Raw genomic sequence first — 19928 nt, forward strand, 5'->3', positions numbered from 1 at the left:
TGTTTGATCTCAATTAGGCATTTTATTGTATTAATTCATTCGTGTTTTGTGAAAATTTTAATAAAAACAAGCTGTTTGCTGTAGCAGCTCAACCACCTAAATTTAGGAATCTCACCTAAATTTAGCTGTAAAGCACAATATTATATTAAGTTTGTTATTGAGAACTACATTTAATATTTATGGTCATATTTTCATTTTGAAAAAAAAAATGTCAAAAAAGATTAAATAACCTGAAGCTTCAACAAATACGTGAGTTAAGACGATGTTAAAATCTTTTCTTCTGTTTCTCAAGCGATAAGACAACAGGTGGCTCTTGTGCGCCCTCTGGTGGTTTGATGGGTATTGAAATAAATCTGAACGTTTAAAGCAGAAATAGATAATTCTTCACAAACATCAATATCTCCGTTTCACTTTTTTTGTATTTACAAGAATTATTATAATTTATTGTCTCCAATAAAAGTAACTTTTATAAAGGATAGATTCCAACTTTATTATTTCACAAAAGGCATGTTTAAGTAGTTATAAAATAGAGCTCAGTAAACATTTTCATGTTCTACACATTAAAAGAAAAAATCAAAGTGGTTTTACAATGAAGTGCACAAAGAATTAATACTGAAAGACTCAGGAAATGCACAAACCGACATTTAAAAATAAATCAAACATTGAATTTTCAGGTTCTGACAATATTCACGTAAAGCTTCATGATGCGGATCTTCACATTTAAACGTCTTTCACAGAAAAACAGTGAAAGTGAAAATCTTCAGGTGATTTAAAGAAGACGAGTTCTTACCTTTAGCTTTTGCTCTCAGTAGTCGAACAGAAAAATAGGCAATAATGGGACATAGAAACATAAGACTTTCGACTTTGCATGAGCCCGGACTATTCTCTTTAAGTTAAAACAGATCTCTGACATGAATAAATAACATCATTCTTTCAGTTCAAAACACGCAAAACATCACTCAGGTACAATCATCTGAACTTAAACTAAAAGAAAAAAGAAAAAAAAAGAGGATTTCAACTCTGGGATTCAACAGCAGGAGATCCTTCGATGTTAAAGTGATGGAGTGAAAAACAAGACAGACACAGACCTGATTTATGATTTACCCCCTCAGCCAAACTAAGCCCGACCCGCGACGCGTTTGGTTACATTTCACCAGAGGGGAGTGGAAATAAAACCTTTTGTATGAACAGCTTCGATTTGAAGTGATCCTGTTGTTTCGATTTAATGTGACCTGAAGCATGATGGGAAAACACAATGATTTAAGTTTAAAAAATTAGGCAAAAGGAAATAAACTTAACCAAAAACAAGTGAATAATTTTAAAAGTTTTAAACGACAAAACACAATCATTTTGTTTATTTCACACGGGGAGGCGGGAGAGAAATCGCTGTGCTGGAGCACAACGCATCGCTCAGGCGTGCAGGAAGGCTGGTGGCCTCTGAGGCATCAGGTGTGTTCATGTCCATCAGAGTGTGTGTGTGTGTGTGTACTATGTCTGAGCCAAATGGAGCTCCTCCAGTCCGTGTTTACCCACATGATACCTGGCCAGGTCCTTCCGGGTCACCAGTCCGACCACCTGTGCAGCGATAAAAATCAAGATGTTACATCTGAACGACTGATCTTGGCAATTTAACGCGACAGAGAAATGCTGCATAGTGCAGAGTAGTGAAGACACGGTTTCCTGTATTTAGCACAAAAGCATCCATACTTCCTTTTAACATAAAAATGTACATACAGTCTTTAAAAATCATCATTTCCCTTATGTTCCATAATCATTTATTCTTTGTGTTGCTCTAAAATCCCAGTAAAATGCTGATGTGAAAAGGCTCAGATTAAAACACACTTACTCTGTTATCATCGTCCACCACCACTAGATGTCTGAGTCCGAGCGCTCTGAACAGCTTGAACACGCGAGGAAGCGACGTGTCCTGCAAATGAAGGATTTCAGGTCAGGATTCATATTCACACACATAAGCTTGAGAAGATGAACGAGGGCGGCGTGTTCCTCGCCTGTGGAACGGTGTAGGGAGTCGGGTTCATAAACTCGGTGAGGTCCATCATGCACTCTCTCTCATCCTGAGAGACGTGGATGCTCTGGATCGGGGGAAACCTGGGGTAGGCGTCCCTGAAATCCTTCAGCTGGAGCTTCCTCTGAGTGAGCCGGGAGCGGGCGAGCTCCACAAACACCTGACAAAAGACGAATCACAGGAAATTTATCTTGCGCCTTATTCTCTGCACAACGACATGCGTCTCTGACTTTTACCTTGTGCTTGAGGAGAACGATGAGCTGAGAGCGGAGTATGAGGCCGCAGAGTTTAGCCGGCTGGAAGACACAATTTGTAACTTATAATTCAACATCTCAGGGTTTTAACAACTGAAAGTTAAAACTTTTTAACATAATTCTGAACAAAATATAAGACCTGTGTCATGTCAGAAATGTACAAAATAAACATTCTTAACCCCCGCAATGCAAAGCTTTTTTGAACAGAATGAATGTAGCGTTGAAAGGGTTAAGCAACAGATATGATCAAAGAAACACCGTCCAGCTAACTGGAGATAAATTTGCATTTAAGCCATAATGGACACAAAAAAGCTATCTAGCTACCTCACTTTTTTTAATCTACCAGATCATTTTTTTTAGCTAGCTAGCTTGTTCACTTTTTTTTAACTAGCTAGCTTGTTCACTTTTTTTTAGATAGCTAGTTCACTTCTTTTTAGCTAGCTAGCTCACTTTTTTTTTAGCTAGCTAGCTCACTTTTTTTAGCTAACTAGGTCATTTTATTAGCTAGCTCACTTTTTTTAGCTAGCTAGCTCACTTTTTTTAGTTAACTAATTAACTTCTCTTAGCTAGCTTGTTCTCTTTTTTTAGCTAGCTAGTTCACTTCTTTTTAGCTAACTAGGTCATTTTATTAGCTAGCTAGCTCACTTTTTTTTTAGCTAGCTAGTTCACTTCTTTTTAGCTAACTAGGTCACTTTTTTAGCTAGCTAGTTCACTTTTCTAGTTAACTAGCTCACTTCTTTTAGCTAGCTAGCTCACTTCTTTTTAGCTAGCTAGTTTTTTTTTTTGCCTTCCTTCATTTCCACTACAGGAACCAGAACCAATGGGTCGTGCTTTATACATGCTAGCTAGCTAGGTTATATTAGCCACTAATTACCAGTAGCCTCAACTAACTCGATTCATGGAGGCAATAAAGAGGCGACACAAATGAGAAAAACACGGAAAAGAGATTACATATAACATGACATTAAATAGTCCTGCCACTACAAAATTTAAGACCAATTTTGAGGCCAAATTACTTTTTAAATAAATTTAAGACATTTCAAGGCCTTAACTTTAGATACAGGAATGTAAAATTTTACACCATGCATTTTTGTCAGTCGCCAGATCAAACAATACCTCGTCATCACCAGAAACCTGCACGACGACAGGGAAGCCGTTGTGATTGGTGGAAGTGTTGCTGAGCGTGTCGACGATTGTTCCGACCTTCTCTATTCTGTTCAGGCAGGTGACCGGTGAGCTCATCACCTCCCTGGGTGTGAAGGGGGTGGACACAGAAAGACAAACAAATTAGGAGAAGAGGACAAAGGCTCCTCTCAGAAAAGAATTAAAAGAATATACAGTCTATGCAAAAGCATTCGTCCATTTGGAACTGTTTTCATTCAGTCACGCCACAACCTAATAATAAACTTTATCGTTTATTATTTTTAGGCAACGTACAAACAGAAAGTTGCATGAAAGTAAAGAAAAGTGGAGGGAAAAATTCTCAAAGTTTTGGCGTGAAGGAACGAAAATGTTTGCAAGGCAGCGTGAACAAAAAGGAGGGAGGATGAGAAAATCTTGCGTGCTTCGATATGTAACAGATCAGCGAAGAGTCATTCATTAGCAATGTGTTAACAAACCTTCAAGACGTCAGACAGGACCTACCTGGCGGTGAGCCAGTGGGAGGTGGCAGGCGCCTCCCAGTGCAGGAAGGGAACGCTTCCCAGCTTGATGTGGAGGTCATACAAGCCCTGAAGCACAGTGGTTTTAAAACACACTTGAGAGGTTTGCGGTAACAGGAAAAGATGGCATGAACAATGCCAACTATGAATTTGTTTTAAAAAGTACAAGCAGACAGAGAATACGACAAGCATAGCACATTTTTTATGGCTAGTTTGTAGGGAAGAGTTCAACTCTAATTAGATCTCAGGTTCCTCTGAAGTGTATTATACCTAAATATCTAAATGCAAGCATGCCAAATGACTAATTAATAAATTGTTTTGCATTTTCAAAAGCTGACCGAAACAGAACGAGATGTTTTCAGTGTGAACGCATATCAAGATTTAAGAAAGCTATGGTTTCAAAACCACATTTTTTTCCCATCATATTGTTCATTTAAAGGTCCTTTTAATCAGAGAAAGGGACAGAATGACCTCAATTTTCTTTAGATCATGGCATAAGAATCCCTTCCCCGATTGTTGCTGCACATGGCTGGTCAGCTGGCTAAAGGAAACGGAGATTCTTTTGCGAATGTTTCCATACTCAAAAACACAGTGATGGTGAGGGGGAAAAAAGAAAAAACACGGTGGAGATGCAACCTTTAACTGTTTTCACAAAGTTTTTCAAGTGTGAAAATAAATAAATGGCAAATATTAATGTGTTTTACTACAAAAAACCCCGGCTTTCCTGTCTAAAATGCAGTCCAAATTTTACTCGGGACAATCAGACCCCCCACTGCCTCGTCTGGAATTAGAAAACGACTGATTTGAGTTTTTAATCGGACGCCAGCATGCGCCACCTCCTTACCTCCTGGAAGTAGTCTCCGACTATCTTGGCGGTCATGAGCACAAGCATGATGGGAAGGCCGTATGTGACGTTGCCCGTCGCCTCCACCATGATGACCGTCAAGCTGAGGGTCATTCTCACGATCCCACCTGCAGGCGGCAGCACGTTACTACGTTTTAACTCATTTCATTTGTGAACGCCACAGAAGAAGAACTAATCGGAACACTTGAGTTTCTCACCTAACTGGGCAGCAGCTCCAATCAGGGCATATTTACCAGGGTCAGCCCACATCTGAAAAGACACGAATAAAAAAACGAGGAAGCGAGTCAAGCTTCCTCCTGTAGTGACTCATCAGCATCCATTGTAAAGATGCACAAAATAAACATTCAGAGAGAATAAAAATAGTGTTTTTTCCTCCACTTATTCAACCTTTGAAACGAGCAGAGACCGTCAAAAAGTCCCAGTAAAACTTAGCAGAATATACGTTTGTGATTGTAGGACAGATTAATGGTCGTCATGGAGACTTCAGACCCCAAGCTGCAACACTTCCCTTAAAATCCTGCACACGTTGCCTGTTGTCAAGATCAATCTGGGTGACTTCCGGCCCAGAAACAGACCTCTGTGTCGCATCAAATTGATGATGGATTACCAAGTTAGAAACTCCTAGAAGTAGCGTGTATTTTTGAGGATTGAAGAGTGTCTGTGTGTATTTTTTGTCTTAACATTTTAATAAAAGTACTCAAATTAAAGGTTCTCAAAGAGAAGACAGATTACACTGCTGCAATAAAAGTTGAATCATTCTAAGGTTGTTTTTTTTTTACACAGCTTCATAAGAGGTGTCAATAAATATGGCTGCCAATGTTCCAGCAGACAAAGAGAGGTGTGTGTGTGTGTGTGTGTGTGTGTGTGTGTGTGTGTGTGTGTGTGTGTGTGTGTGTGTGTGTGTGTGTGTGTGTGTGTGTGTGTGTGTGTGTGTGTGTGTGTTGAGCACTAACTGAGGCGGTAGAAGTAGTGGAGGCCAGCAGTATTCCACACAGCCGCCCCCAGGCTGCTCCGATCAGGAGAGACGGGATGAACACGCCGGCAGACACCGCCAGGCCGTAGGTCCAACACGCCAGGAAGAAGTAGGTCAGCGTGAACAGACCCAGGGTCAGAGAGTTGTAGGTTCCTTCAAAGCCAAGAAACCAGGAGGCGAAGAGATTTAAATAACACAAAAACAACTCAGATAGAAGAAAAAGTTGTTTTACGTGACGGTTCATTAAGTTGATGAGTTTTTCCGACCTGCAGTTTAGAGCATTTGGAAAGTAAACAACGTTTTCCTGCTGCATCATTTATATTCTGCATGTTTCAGCAAATACTTGAGGCTTCAAGTTTTTTATTATTGTTCTTCACACCATTACATTATTCAATATTCACAGAGAGGAGTCAAAACAATTAAAAACTTAAATTTAATTACTACAAAAGGGAAGAAAAAAAACACAACGGATCAAACTATTAAAAACAAAATCAATAAACTTTAAATAATCTAACTGAAGGTTTTGCTATATAAAGCAGCTAATGAAGTTACATTTTTATCAAGACTTTATGCGGCCAACAAAAGCAGTGGATAATTTTGAAGGGAAAGAAAAATGATGCAAGGTTCTCAATATATATATTTTTTAACATGTAGAAATCTGAAAGGTGTGGCATGCATTTGTATGTAGCCTCTTTACCAAGCAGCAAACATGTCATGGAGAACTGTTCGATTGAAGGAAGAACTGTAAACCCCAACACATAATTGGCCACCTGCCCAAAATAAAAAGCCAGGAGTGTGATAACCAGAGAAGCAGCCAAGAGCCACATGCTAACTCTGGAGGAGCTGCAGAGATCCACAGCTCAAGTGGAAGGACCTGCTAGTTGTGCACAGCCCACACAGCTGCCCTTTATGAACTGGTAGTTGACATAAAACCCCCACCAGCAGTCTGCTGAACGCCATTAGGCTTTTCCTCAACAACAGCTAACTTAAAGGCTAACAGAGAAAAACATATTACAGCATTATGGTTACCGTAGCAACCATAGTGTGGTTTTTACCTGTTGGATTGTGGAAGAGACTCCGCACGCTTCTCTCAGGAGTGTTGAAGAAGGTTGTGGCCATGGAGTTATATTCTCCGTCTGCACAGAACAACTGGACAAGAAAATGAAGGAATTAATATAGAAAAAAATCAAACATGAATAGAGAAACGAGGGAAGGAAACGGCACTAAATCTCCACATTAATAAATCGCTGAGGCATCCACCACATCAAAAAGTTAACTTGCTGACAGCAGATGTGAGAAAAGTTCTTTTACTCTTCAGTTCCTTCTCCAGTGTTGATCTTGTAACGCCGCCGCCAACGAAGCTTAAAGAAATGAAACTGGCAAAAAGGGAAACCGCAGAGATTCACTATGACGGGAGCAAAACTCATCTGGACCGACGTCTGCTCGAAATTAATGTTCTTAAATGTTCAGGAAGATGAAACAGGTTGGGTGTTGCATTTCCCCAGCAGTGTGTGTGTGTGTGTGTGTGTGTGTGTGTGTGTGTGTGTGTGTGTGTGTGTGTGTGTGTGTGTGTACCTGCAGTGGGTACTCCTCGGTGTGGTCGGGCCCCAGAGGCTGACAGTCGGTGGAGAAGTAGATCATGATGAAAGCCACCGTGGCGGTCACCGCGGCGACCAGCATGGCCTCCATCACTTGCAAACATGGCCGATGGACGTACCTGACAGAGAAATCAAAACGTAAATTGGGTTTCTAGAAATGTTCCCACACCAGTTTGGACTTTCCCGGGTCAGGAGGAGCCGCTGACGGGAAAAGCAAAGCTGGATCTGGCAGAGCGTCCGCTGGAATGTGTGTGAGATAAAGTCACTGACAAACTCACTTCCTTACAGTCACTGCATCGGAAGGAGATGGTATTTTTAGAAACAGGTTTACCCAGTCAGGTTAAATATACGTAGATATAATTCATAACTCATTACGGTGACAACACAGAACAAAGACGCTTTTGACAATTCATAAATTATATTTGTATTCCCGCTTCTTTCCGGAGCGAAGGGTGAGCAGCAGCAAACTGAATATCACTTTTTAACACTGTATTTGATAGGGAAATGGAAACTTTATATTCATCTTGCATTTAAACAATAACTGATGACCAAGGGTTACATCTGCAACGTTTTGTGCTCCACCAGAATCCCTTGAGTAAATGTGTAAAAGTTACGATAGAAATATCACATTTTTTCCCCTATTTTTTCTTGCATAGCACAAATCTCCATGAATTTCCTGACGTTGCAGCCTCTCTTTAAGCCATGGAAAGTCTGCCTAGTTGTGTTTATTAAAAGGAAAAATGCTGCACATATAAGTAGATTACATTAGCGAACCCAGAATAGTTGGAACCTGGTGATTATTTTTTCTCTTCATCCAGACTCTGAATTTGTTAGAGATTTAAACTCCAGCGAGTCGTCCATCATTTTCACGTCAGTTTGAAGGCTTTATTAAACAGATACTGACTTACAGCTCAACTGTGGGTTTTTTACTGACTTAACCACAATACCACTTCCTTATCTTCTAAAACTAAACTACCGTCACTTAATTAATCACAGAGAGTCTGAATTCATTATACTAACAGTAATCATCCAACGCTCATTACAGTCCAAGCAGCTCCACACCACATGAACACTGAATACTGTGATAAATTACTGTGGAGACTTATTTAGATTTAAAATGTTAAAAACGAGTCATGAATGTTGAACTGGTTTACTCACAGACAGCTGGGTTTTATGACACAAACCACCTTAGTGTCATTTAAATGCTTAAACTATAACAGACATGAAGACAAAAGATTTATATTTATGTTGTAGAGATGCTATGGAAGGTTTTCTGCGGATTAAAATTAAGATTTGCATCTATTTAATGCATTTAGTTGTCCTTTTTTAAGTTTGTTAAATAATTGGTTTTCACTAAAACCCCCAATTCTAAAAGAAAAAAGAAAAAATATCCTCTGCCATCATTTTCATAATCAATTAATTTGCAATGATTTAAACCCTTCTAAGCTAATAAATCCTTCAGCTTGTTAAATTATTACCATCGTCCAGTTTTGGACCAGGAAAGTGTTTTTACTGGGAGTTTGAGCTCTTTATTTCTGACTCGCTTCAGTCACGAGACGTTGTTGATATTCTGAGCAGATCTTCTATTCAAAACCTCCTCGTCTTGAACCAACGCCCTTTTTCTTTTTAAATAATGCAACAAAATCTCCCAGCATGCACGTGTTACCCCGCCTGATGCTTCAAGTTTAACCTGAGCGTTAAAACCGGTCCATACCTGATCCTGAAGATGGTCAGCCAGTAGTTGAGAAAGTTAAAGAAAGCTCCCAAACCTCCACCTGGACGACAAAAGAGTAGAAAATTTAACTGGATTTGTTATTTTAAAATCTTAAAAACCCCGACAGATTTAGAGTTTTCAGTATTCTGGTTGATTTTCATGCAACGATAATATAAGCAAAAGTAATTTTCCCTTAGTTAGTATTAATGCAATCCCACATCATCACACTTCCACCACCTTGCTACACCATTTAGAAATTTAATTCCCTCATCACAAACAAATCTCTTTTCATGCAACATAAAAAATGCTTGGTCTATAATTACAATAACTAAGATTTCCATTATTTCAACTGATTATTGATGAAAATGTGTTTACACTGATTTTCTGACTCAACGTTGAAATCAGTCAAATCCAACTGGTGATCTGCCAGTCAGAAGCTCAAAAATCCAACCTTTTCCCGATCAGTGAACGCACCATCACTAAGCATTACCAGAGTCACTTTCAGAGCCGGTTATTAGTAGCTGTTGGGGATAAAATCAGATTTTTCACTGGATTAAGATTAAAAAAAAGGTTGGGAATTGGTTACAAAGATTCAAAACTTGATTATCTTTTTGTCAATTTATTACCTAATTTTGATTTCTGATCATTTTAAAAGGAAAACGTGTTTTCTATGACGTGCAGAAACGACTCAAGAAAGAAAGACTTGCAGCGGACAACAGCAAAAACCTGTTTTAAGTTGCACTTTTTCCTGCACAAAAGGTGCAACATTACCTTAAAATTGCTTAAAAGTAAATAAGCTTTCATCAGAAAACCAAGTGAGAAATATTCTGAATGTTGGTCTCATTTATAATGTTAGGGTTCATAAAAAAAACAACTAAATATGTAAAAACAAAAACAAAAAAACCATTTAGATAAAACCTTCATGCTGTTGGGTTCATTATTTAACTGTAACAGCCATTAAAAATCCCACATATTGGCAGAAACATCAGACTTTTCTCACCTATGGCTCCCATAGCAATAAACAAAGGAATCTCATAGAGGTTATACTCCATCGCCTGTGAACAAGACAATGTTTTAATGTTTTACACTTAGCCAAAAACAAACAAACAAAAAAAAAACAACAGTAAAATATTAAAGTTTCTCACTTCGCTCTCAAAGCGTCCAAAATTGATGAGACCCGGATTGGAAAGCTCTCCTGGTTTGTTGTGATAGATACTGAGGAAGAAGTTCAGCGTGAAGGTGGAGATCATGGAGGCAAAAAACTGACGACGAAAGGAAGAAAGTCACCAACCGAGGAGATTTTTTAACATCGTTTTACTTTCTGGATCTAAAGCATCGTAGAAACTACGCGTAGCGACCACGTGACTTACAATCCTCCACGTCAACATCTGATTCCAGAAAGAGGCTCCTTCCTCCAGAGAGAACAAAACGCCGCCTGTTGAAGGGAAACAGAGGAATCAGTCTAATGATCTATAAATAAACCATCCGTCCCATGTAACGCACAATATATTAGCCTAAAGGTTTTACTCTGTGAGGAGCCATCAAGTAAAAAAATGTTTTACACATGATGATGGAAAGTAGCTGGAGAAGCATTTATATAAATGTGTCTGTATGAAGTACGCACACAGTCAGCGAGCTAAACATAAAATAAATCAATATAATGTCACTTTTTGAACTGAGTTACTTAAATTATTTGCATATCTGTCTATAGCATATTTTGATTATACTACACAGGAAAATGTTTCAAGACATTAGGTAGACATTAAGTAAAACTTCATGACGGAATATACATGAAGTGAAATATATGTTACGAAAGGAGAAGTAAGAAAAGGAAAAGGAAAGCAGGACACAGGAATGAACAGAAACAGGAAAGAATGAAAAAAACAAGCTAAGTAAAGACAGGAGAGGCAGGAGAAAAGGGCTGGATGTAAAAAAAGAAAAGAAGTGGAGGTAGAGTAAAACAAGAAATGAAAGGACAAAAGAAGGTCACGAAGGTACATAAAAAAGTTGAATGGGAAGAAGGTCCCAAGAAAGGAAGGATGTAAGGAAGACAAAGAAAAAAGGAGAAAAAGGAAAAAAAACGACACAAAAACAGGGGAAGAAAATCAAGGAGCTTCTTTTCCAACTCATAACAGCAAATGAGAAAAAAGCTGATTAATTAGAAAGTATGCTGAACATTGCGCTGTTCGGGGAACTGGCTGCTGTTTTTTTGTGTGTTTTTTTTACCAACTGGGGCTCCAAACGCAGCAGAAACTCCAGCAGCAGCTCCGGCGGAAACAAAATCCCTTTTTTCTGTGTCTCTCCGGAAATATTCAAATATCTACAAGAGCAAAGACGCCCGTCAGAAATCAACTGGGATGTTCATGGGACGAAATAAACTGAAAAGAAAAGGTGAGTTTTCCACAACTATAATGGATTAGCGTGGAGAATCCCACAGGTCCTGACCTTAAAGTCTTTTTTTAAGGAAGTGCTTCTGCCCTGCGAGACGCCAGCGGCTAAAACAGCACCAGAATGGATCATTGGGCCTTCCTAGAGGATTGTGGGTAAACAGCAGGACAGGTGTAATAGAGAAACAGCATTCAATTATGTAAAAAAAAAAAAAAAGAAATTAACATTAAAATAATCAAGAAATAAGAAAGACTGAAGCAGTTTACCTTTCCTACTGCCAGACCACCGACCACAGAGAAGATTACACCCACCACTTTTACCACCAAAGTCTGCAGAACCCCCAAAATAAACACATTAATACACAAGGCCCGTCTGATTCCAACCAATAAAATGCACGTGGGTGTTTCAGGTGTTTGTACCTTGAGCCGAACCACCCTGGGAACCTTGACTCCGTTTAGGAAACATTTTATCTGAGGAATCCCACTTCCTGCTGCGATAGGCTGCAAGACACAGAAAGCCATAACAAACAACTTTCGTCACTTGGAAATATTCAGTTTCCACAAAAAAAAAAAAAAAAAGGATTTGGTTTCCCATGTCAGCAAGTTGCCCAACCCGACTTAAACGCACTTCTTCAAAACTCATTTCCACTCTTCAGGAATCCAATAAGAAAGCCTCAACTGTTTCCGAACTCTAATAATTTTCTGCTTTACCTCAATGAAGGCGACTATGATGGACCCCCACATGACACAGAACGAGTTGAGGGCAACCCAGAGGAGCAGGGAGATGGACAGTCCGCCTGCTTCTGTAAACTTTACAATATCTGTAAAGGTTCTGAGTCAAGGAAGCTAAAAGTTAGCTCTAATCGACGACATATTAACAGAGTAAAAAGGACAGAAAGACACCAAAAACGTGCAAAAATCATTGCAGTTTCACTAAAGAAGTGATAAAATTTAAATTCATAACACAACCGACCGTGAATTATAAACAAAAAAAAAGTCAAGGCATAAAAATGTTTATTGTACTTCTCTGTTTAGCTACTTCCTGCCTTCTAAACCAAGTCGTCAGGATACTTTCTTTAATCAATTTGTATTTGAGTCCAGCCAGCTGTTCCACCGCGATGTCTATAAAGCAGGCGATGAGGCCCGTCAGGAAGCCGATCAGGCCGCAGATCACCCAGCGGCTGATCTCCAGGCAGCGAAAAGCCTGGGGGTGCAAAACGAAGAGAAAGGGAAAGAAAGCACGAGTCAGGAACCGGAGGCCCAAACACCAGAGGTGCAGCAACCATGGAGAGGACAACATTGTTCTGCACTCACCATGAAGCTCATCCTCCGCTCCTCCTCCAGAAACAGCTGGTTTTCAATGTTATCGTAGTCGAGACTCTAAATATAGAGAAAACGATAGAAAGTCATATTTAACCCAATGAGTCGCACGGTTCAAATTTCTCCTTTCATGGCTTCCAGAGGTTTACATTTTAAATCACAAAGTTCAATGTTTCACTGGGATTTTATATGAAAGACAAGAAAAAAGTACCAAAGTTGAAGAAAAACAATAGATGGCTTACACAATTATTTACAAGTATAAATTGTAATAATGTAAACTCGATAACATCAATCAATTGTATGTATAAAGCACCCTTCATACTAAAAGCAGCTGAAAGCATACATATCAATATATGCTTTGATATATAAACAGAAAAGATTATTTATGCTCTCGAGTTTCTATTCAATCTAAAAAAAACAAAAAACAATCTAGCCGTAGACTTGTAGCACATTTCTCCATTTATGTTAATTTTTCAAAGTTTAGACAAGTGAAGGGAAATCTCAAATAGGTCAAGTCAGGCAAATTAGACCTTAAAAAAAAAAAAGAAAATAGAAAAGAAAATAGGAAACCGATATCAGCCATCAAAAGACAACCAGTGCATTGTTGGTTTTCCGCTATAAAGCGTCTTGTTTTACCTCAAACTTAAGTGACAGCAGCTTCTCATTGTGAGGGATCTCTTTGGGTCGCCCTCTCGCTGAATCCTGCTGCATATGACAAATAAAAAAACAAGAGGTCATCATATCAACATCGACCTTTGACCTCTGACCAAAGCCCTGTGGAAGGGGACGCAGAACCAAGAGCTGAAATATTGACGTCAAAAAATATTCTACAAAGAAAAGCTGCAAGAGGAAAAACACATCAGAGACAAACAAAACGGACATTTTAAACATTTAAAAGTCACTTCTAGTAGAAAATACCGACGGATGAAAACTGCAATGATGGTGCAAAAAGCAGCATTTCCTCCAAACTGTCTGGTGTGAAAATATTCAGACACCACAAAAGCTAAAAGCAAGAGAAGATTTATACCGCCATGTTGGATCTCCAGTTGCATATATACACCGTATTTTTCCGGACTACAAGCTGCTACTTTTTTCCTAAACTTTGAACCATGCGGCTTGTAGCCCGGTGCGGCTTTCCTGTTGATTTTTCTTCAACCACCAGGGGGCGCTTTAGCAGGAAGTGAATCATTGGAAGTCAAAATTGGAAATCAAAGAAGAACGTGCCAATTTTCATTTAGAACAAGCGTATGCTAGCAGCAGGCACAATGGAGAAATTTCTTCAAACTCATACCTCATCATCATGGAAACAACACGAAGAAGTTCATATGATGCAGCATTTAAGTTGAAGGCTATCGATCTGGCAGTACAGATCGATAGCCGCTGCACGTAAACTCGACGTGAACGAATCCATGGTTCGATGTTGGAGACGTGGGGCTGCGTCCTTAATACTTATATACTGTATGTACTTTTTTTTTTTTTTTTTTTACTTTGAGGGTGCGGCTTATAGTGAGGTGCGCTCTGCAGTCCGGAAAATACGGGATATGGGTTTTGAAAAAAGGAGGAAATGCTGGTTTGTTAAGTGAAAGTAACATGCATGTGAACAAGCAAATCACAGCTACATGTAGGTCTAACATGCATGGGCTTCTTTAACCCGCCTGCTGGCCCCTCAGCACACAGGTCAAAGGTTTCATTCACAGGCACAGCGGAGACAAACGAAACACACTGGAAATAATGTTTTGTTTACAGTGAAGCAAATCACATGCTTGGAGTCACATTCAGCCAGAAAAATGAACGGCATCTCGTAATGAAAGAAAAACTAATGTGATGGAAACATGTCACAGTCTGTACTGCGACTGCTGATTGATGCCTGATCGTTTTTATTTTTTCTTCTTCTCCCTTGTCAAGCCAAACTTTCGTGGAAAAGGTTCATGTTGTTTGTGTTTACGGAACAATTTAACTCTTTGTTAAACATCATTTTAAAACAAATCATTTCATGTTTAAAGATAACATCCAGTGGCTTATTTTTTTTTTTCCTTCTAAAAAAAATGTGCACGGACATTAAAAGCACCTTTTGGTTTTAAGGAGTGGATTTCCGCTGCAGAATCTCACAAAATAGAGAGAGAAAACGTTGCTAGTTCTACTTAGTGTTTTACTTGGGTTGATGACATCACAACAGGCACCAGGACCGAGGTGATTAGCTGGAAAAAGCAGCCATTAGATTGTAAAAGATTTCAAGTTTCATGTGAGTTGCAAGGAGTTCAACCGAACATGTTTGTGTCGGAGACGGCCAAAGACGACATCAAGAATTTTTCTCAAAGATGTCAAAGCGCCTAAAATCAATTCCTGATGAAGCTGGAGCAAACCGAGACCAAGAGGACACCAATAGTTTTAAGAACTTTAGCTGGTACAAATCTATTTACATTTGTCTGAACTCATCCTATAACCTCTCTTCCCGACTGCCGGGTGATGTTTCATCTGCTTCCTCTCGTTTTTTATAGACTGGAATGATGCCGAAAGCATCAGCTTTACGGCGGCTGCATGCGTGGTGAGGCCAAGTGGACTTGGATGCATCAAGAAATTGTTCTTAGAGGTGAACTGGACGTTTTTCAGTAGATGGGATGGATCATTTCAGGCTGCAAAACGGCAAGAGAGAGCAACACTTTCAAAAGATGAACAAAGTGCCTCTGTTTTTATCCTTTTGAACTTTTTTACCTCCGTGTCAGTGAAACATTTTGAATTCGGAAATGTTGGCAGACATTTTGAAATAGGAGTTAATGCAATAAACTACAAACTAGTTTCAAAACAAGGAGGATTTTTATTAAAAGACGTGAATATGAAAAGAGAAATACAAACGGACATACTCAAAAAAAAAAGACTGATCAGTTGCCTGATATGATGTTAGAAAAAAGAAATTTAACAAAATAGCACAACTACAGTGGTCCAGAAGAGTCAAGAAAATATAAAAAAAAACCACAACAGAATTTAAGCGAAGTCGACAGCTTTAGCTTTCTTAAATCTGTTCTTTATGTACTTCGTTTGACCCTCCTGGAACACCATACAAAGCCAACGAGGAAAACTTACAACATAAAACTACCTACAAAGAGCTTGAAATGCTTAGATTTAGTGTGTGACCAGTTTGATTAAAAATGAGGGATTGTTTTTCCTTTTTTTCAGCTGGATCTTGTTTGAAGTGGCCATTTCAGTGGCTTTATCTGTCAGGATCTCTGGGTGGTCACACTAAGAAACGCATGCCTTGCATTAATTCATTACTCAAGGAGCTCCACAGTGGAAACCATCAGACATGTGCCCTTTCAAGCAGACAGGATTACTCATCCGTCACTGGGCCGCTCTGGCCGCCACGGTGTCAGCTGTTCCAGGTTTCAGTCCAGCCAAATCCAGTGGAAAGCAGCTGAGACTAACAATAATCTGCGTGAATTACACCATTTATCTGAGCTCCCTGCTTAACACCACAATCAGTTTCTTTATAGGTGGTAAAGATGAAGCCGGGACTTGACGAATGGGAGCGACAGACACGGAAAAGGAGAAGAAAAAAAGTACTGGCGACCGGATCTCAGACTTTACCTCTTCTGTGGTTATCTCCTCGTCCAAATCCACTGTGCTCAGTCTGCCTATCTGAAATACAGTGCTTCCACTTGACATCTACACACACCACATACAGCAACAGAAAGAGTGATGGCTTTGTGTGTGAATTTGAAACTGAAGTGACAACATACAGCTGGCTAAGTCAGAACATCGTTGAAGAGTTTGTCTATTTCAGCAGCACAATTCAAAACGATGTAGATTCAGTAAACACAGAGCACAGTTGTTGACGCCCTCTAGAATGACGATATGTACCTCTAGAGAAGCCCATTGTGGCCATGTAGTTTCATGGAAAGTTAAGTGGAAGAAAAAAAGTGTAGTAGAAATGTGTAAAAGCTGATTTTATTCATGTACCGTACTGGTTTACATATTTTTTATTTATTTATTTTACAAAAACAATGAGATGATCACAGATTGTGTTCTGAATGTTTTTCTTCCACTTAACTTTACATTAACATACCTAGAAACAGCAGCCGTAGTCATCATAATGAACAGAAACAAACGCCGGGATAAATTCACACTGTGGTGTAATTAAGCTATATATGCCTTTAAAGTGGACCACTGAAATAAATTAACTTTTTGGTGATTATTAAATGCTTTTTATTATTTGTTAACCATCGCATTTAGATACTGGAACTGGCTTCATTAGAAGTTATCTATCAGCATACAGCAGATCTAATAGCCTAAATTGTTTTGCTTTTTTTTAGGGTTGATGTGACTAATATTAATGACCTTCATGTTTTAATCACTTATTTTCATTAAACTATCTTAGTTTAGGGCCAATAGCAAGGACAAACATTTCTAAATACTGTTATATGACCCACTTCCTGGTAACTAGATCTAATTATGCACAGTAATAACATAATTTAATTGGCGCTAATCTGCTTAGATTCCAGCTTACTGTTACTTGTTATTGCGTCCAAATGCAACCAAAGCCATAACGCATCACAAAAACAGGATTCCTGTTGATGCATTCCGTTTCCTGCTAGTAAACATTTCCGCCATGCAGCGTTCAAAACAAGATTCAAGAGAACCTTACAGTACTCTTTAACACATGACTTTGCACCTGATGTAGTTTATAGTGGGAGCAGCTGTTAGCCATCGGGTAGCTGTACCTGTCTGAGGGGTCTGGACTGCTCGGAGCCGTTCAGCAGCGGGGTTTCCTCCCCGGCCGCCCCGGACTCGTCGCCTCGGCTGGACCAGGACACTTTCTTGGTGATGTTAGCCATGTTGGACTCTGGTAGCTCGTCACTGGGAATGTAAACAGATGTTCTGCTTTGTTTCCCCCCAACTAATTGCAGCTCCTACCGGTGCTAGCTGCCACTTTTCCGTCTTCTCATGATCACTCCCGCAACTCGTGACGCTCTGTAAGGATCGCGTGCAGGGTCAAAAATAATTTTTTTCGTTTTTGTGTTGCATGCCGGGAACTGTAGTGTTATGACAAAAGCGAGCGTTGAAAGTTGTTTTTGCTCATATCTAGTTATGTTTTGAGGGCCAAAAATAGTGATATTTTTCATATGAATACATATACATATATATTTAATAAATAAAATGCAATTGGAAATAAGTAGTGGTTTAAATAAGTGATATATTTCTCTTTTAGTATTAATTTTTAGCCACATTGGAGTGCATTTGAGTTGGTGTGGGAGCAACCAATCAGATAGATAGATAGATAGATAGATAGATAGATAGATAGATAGATAGATAGATAGATAGATAGATAGATAGATAGATAGATAGATAGATAGATAGATAGATAGATAGATAGATAGATAGATAGATAGATAGATAGATAGATAGATAGATAGATAGCAATAAAGTAAGTCAACTGCTTATTAATCAATCAATAGTGATATTTATTGACCCAATAGAAATTTCTAAAAAAGCTTTCTAACAAAGGAGTTTCATGGCCAACTGTTTCCATAGAGCTTCCTCTGTGAAAGTAGTATTATTTTGGAAAACATTGTCTATTTATTTGAAATCAACTGCAAATTCATCATTCCCAACAAAGCTGTGAAAGGACTTGTCTCACTTCTTCTTGTTATTGTTCCCTTTTTTTTAACCAGAATAAACAAGGGCATAAAAACACAGAATAATTATATATCTATATTTAATTAATAAATGGGGATATGAGTTTTATTATTTATTATTATTAGTGGACTAAAGTCCGCAAATATCAGGTCCAAGATCTATGGACAAAATAAAATGATACACAAAAAAGTATTAGTATTTAGATCAGGGCTTAACGTGCTTTTGTTGCAGTCTTGCATTTATGTTTGTTTCCCAAATACTTTCATTTTATGCCTATATTTCTATTATAACTTCTATTAAAGTTCAATATGAATAGTTTGGTATTATTGTAGCTCTTCTGTTCAATAAACCAACTTTGCATGTGTGCATGAGTAGGCATGGGACTAATTCAGTTCAGATAGTTTGTCCAGCATAGTTCACATCAAATGCAGTTTTAAAGCACCCAACAAGACAAACGTGTTCAACTCATATTAAAGTTTTTTCCTGTTTGGTTTAGAGGAGAATAGTTTTGTTGTTTTATAGCACAACAAAGGGTCCTTTCTGCTTTTTAGCAGTCTAAGTGTAAAACAGCAGTCGGTTTGTGTTTCTATCAAGATGAATGAACAATAGAAGAAAGAAAAATGTTTAAAAGATTCAATCAAATCTAATGAAATATTCATAGTTGTAGGGCAAGCTTGCAGTCTCATTCTCCACTTGTACATAGCTGATACTGTTAAAAAGTCAGCAATTTAGAAAAGGATCTATTAATTCCTGACTGCAACTTGTGAAATTTTGTAAAGTGTTTACATTTCTGATTAGTTTTTTTCACAATTACTTCTAGTCGACATGCAGAGACCAATCAGGTTAATTACATTACTGTTATTTATGAATTATTTTAAAGATTGTGCAACACTGTATGACACAATCATATCTCCACCTTCTTTGCAAGCAAGAAGGGGAAACACAAGTGAAATCAACCAGTTAACACAACAGTTAGCATTTCCTAATATGGGAAATATCAGGAAGTATGTCAGCTAATTTAGTTAAAAATACAATATGACAAAATCTGGAGTTTTCTGCCATCATCTAGGCAATACTAGGTTTTCCCTTAATATTGCAAATGAGAACTATTTAAACTTTTTATCTTTTATCACATGACTTTGATGTGCTATCATCAACTTACACTGAACATATTAAACTTTCATGAGTTTTATCACCTAACCAATTTTTCTTGTGAGTTTAAAGTACTTTACTACGTTATAGTAACTATAATTCATGGTGTGAATTTGGCTCAAAATTCCAATACAAAACTATTCGTGTCCCTTACATTTTTTTCTGATTTTATCCCGTTAAAATCAAAAAACCTCTTTGCATTTTGATTAACCAACACAAAGATGTTCATAACTGTAAGGTTTAAGTTCAATATCTGAAAAGTGCGGCACACATTTTTTTAAGTTAAGATCTAAATCCAGTTGCGAATCCGTGGAAGATACACCTTCTCCATCCAATCATGCAGCTTT

The 19928-nt window shown here is 38.4% G+C and overlaps 1 protein-coding gene across 5 annotated transcripts; it reads right to left on the minus strand.

Moving 5' to 3' along the window:
• Positions 1-464: 464 nt before the first annotated feature.
• On the minus strand, positions 465-17774 carry clcn7 (Cl-/H+ antiporter 7). Of its 5 annotated transcripts, none has more exons than XM_088008226.1 (25): positions 17514-17774; positions 16381-16431; positions 13435-13503; positions 12793-12858; positions 12550-12682; positions 12190-12299; positions 11899-11979; positions 11746-11808; positions 11537-11620; positions 11318-11411; positions 10462-10526; positions 10237-10353; positions 10092-10146; positions 9092-9152; positions 7355-7496; positions 6835-6928; positions 5760-5932; positions 5004-5055; positions 4786-4913; positions 3925-4010; positions 3397-3529; positions 2263-2322; positions 2010-2186; positions 1847-1927; positions 465-1575 (listed from the first exon to the last, which is right to left on the minus strand). In XM_088008226.1, exons 1-25 carry the CDS (start codon positions 17625-17627, stop codon positions 1489-1491), a joined length of 2376 nt encoding a protein of 791 aa, XP_087864352.1. In that variant the 5' UTR covers positions 17628-17774; the 3' UTR covers positions 465-1488. The 5 variants fall into 5 exon arrangements, with proteins under 5 accessions (XP_087864352.1, XP_014838137.1, XP_014838136.1 ...); XM_014982651.2 differs by having other exon boundaries at positions 13435-13500; positions 16381-16458; XM_014982650.2 differs by having other exon boundaries at positions 16381-16458.
• Positions 17775-19928: the final 2154 nt, after the last annotated feature.

This window comes from Poecilia mexicana, unplaced genomic scaffold, assembly GCF_051168715.1.
Source record: "Poecilia mexicana isolate PSO_F unplaced genomic scaffold, ASM5116871v1 scaffold_8, whole genome shotgun sequence".
Lineage (NCBI taxonomy): Eukaryota > Metazoa > Chordata > Actinopteri > Cyprinodontiformes > Poeciliidae > Poecilia > Poecilia mexicana.

Coding starts and splice junctions, on each gene's coding strand:
- clcn7 (XM_014982650.2), bottom strand. CDS start 17,627: ATGGCTAACATCACCAAGAAAGTGTCCTGGTCCAGCCGAGGCGACGAG. Junction 5,933..6,834: donor TCTCTTCCACAATCCAACAG/GTAAAAACCACA, acceptor TTGGCTTTGAAG/GAACCTACAACTCTCTGACC. Junction 1,928..2,009: donor CTCCCTACACCGTTCCACAG/GCGAGGAACACG, acceptor CTTCATTTGCAG/GACACGTCGCTTCCTCGCGT.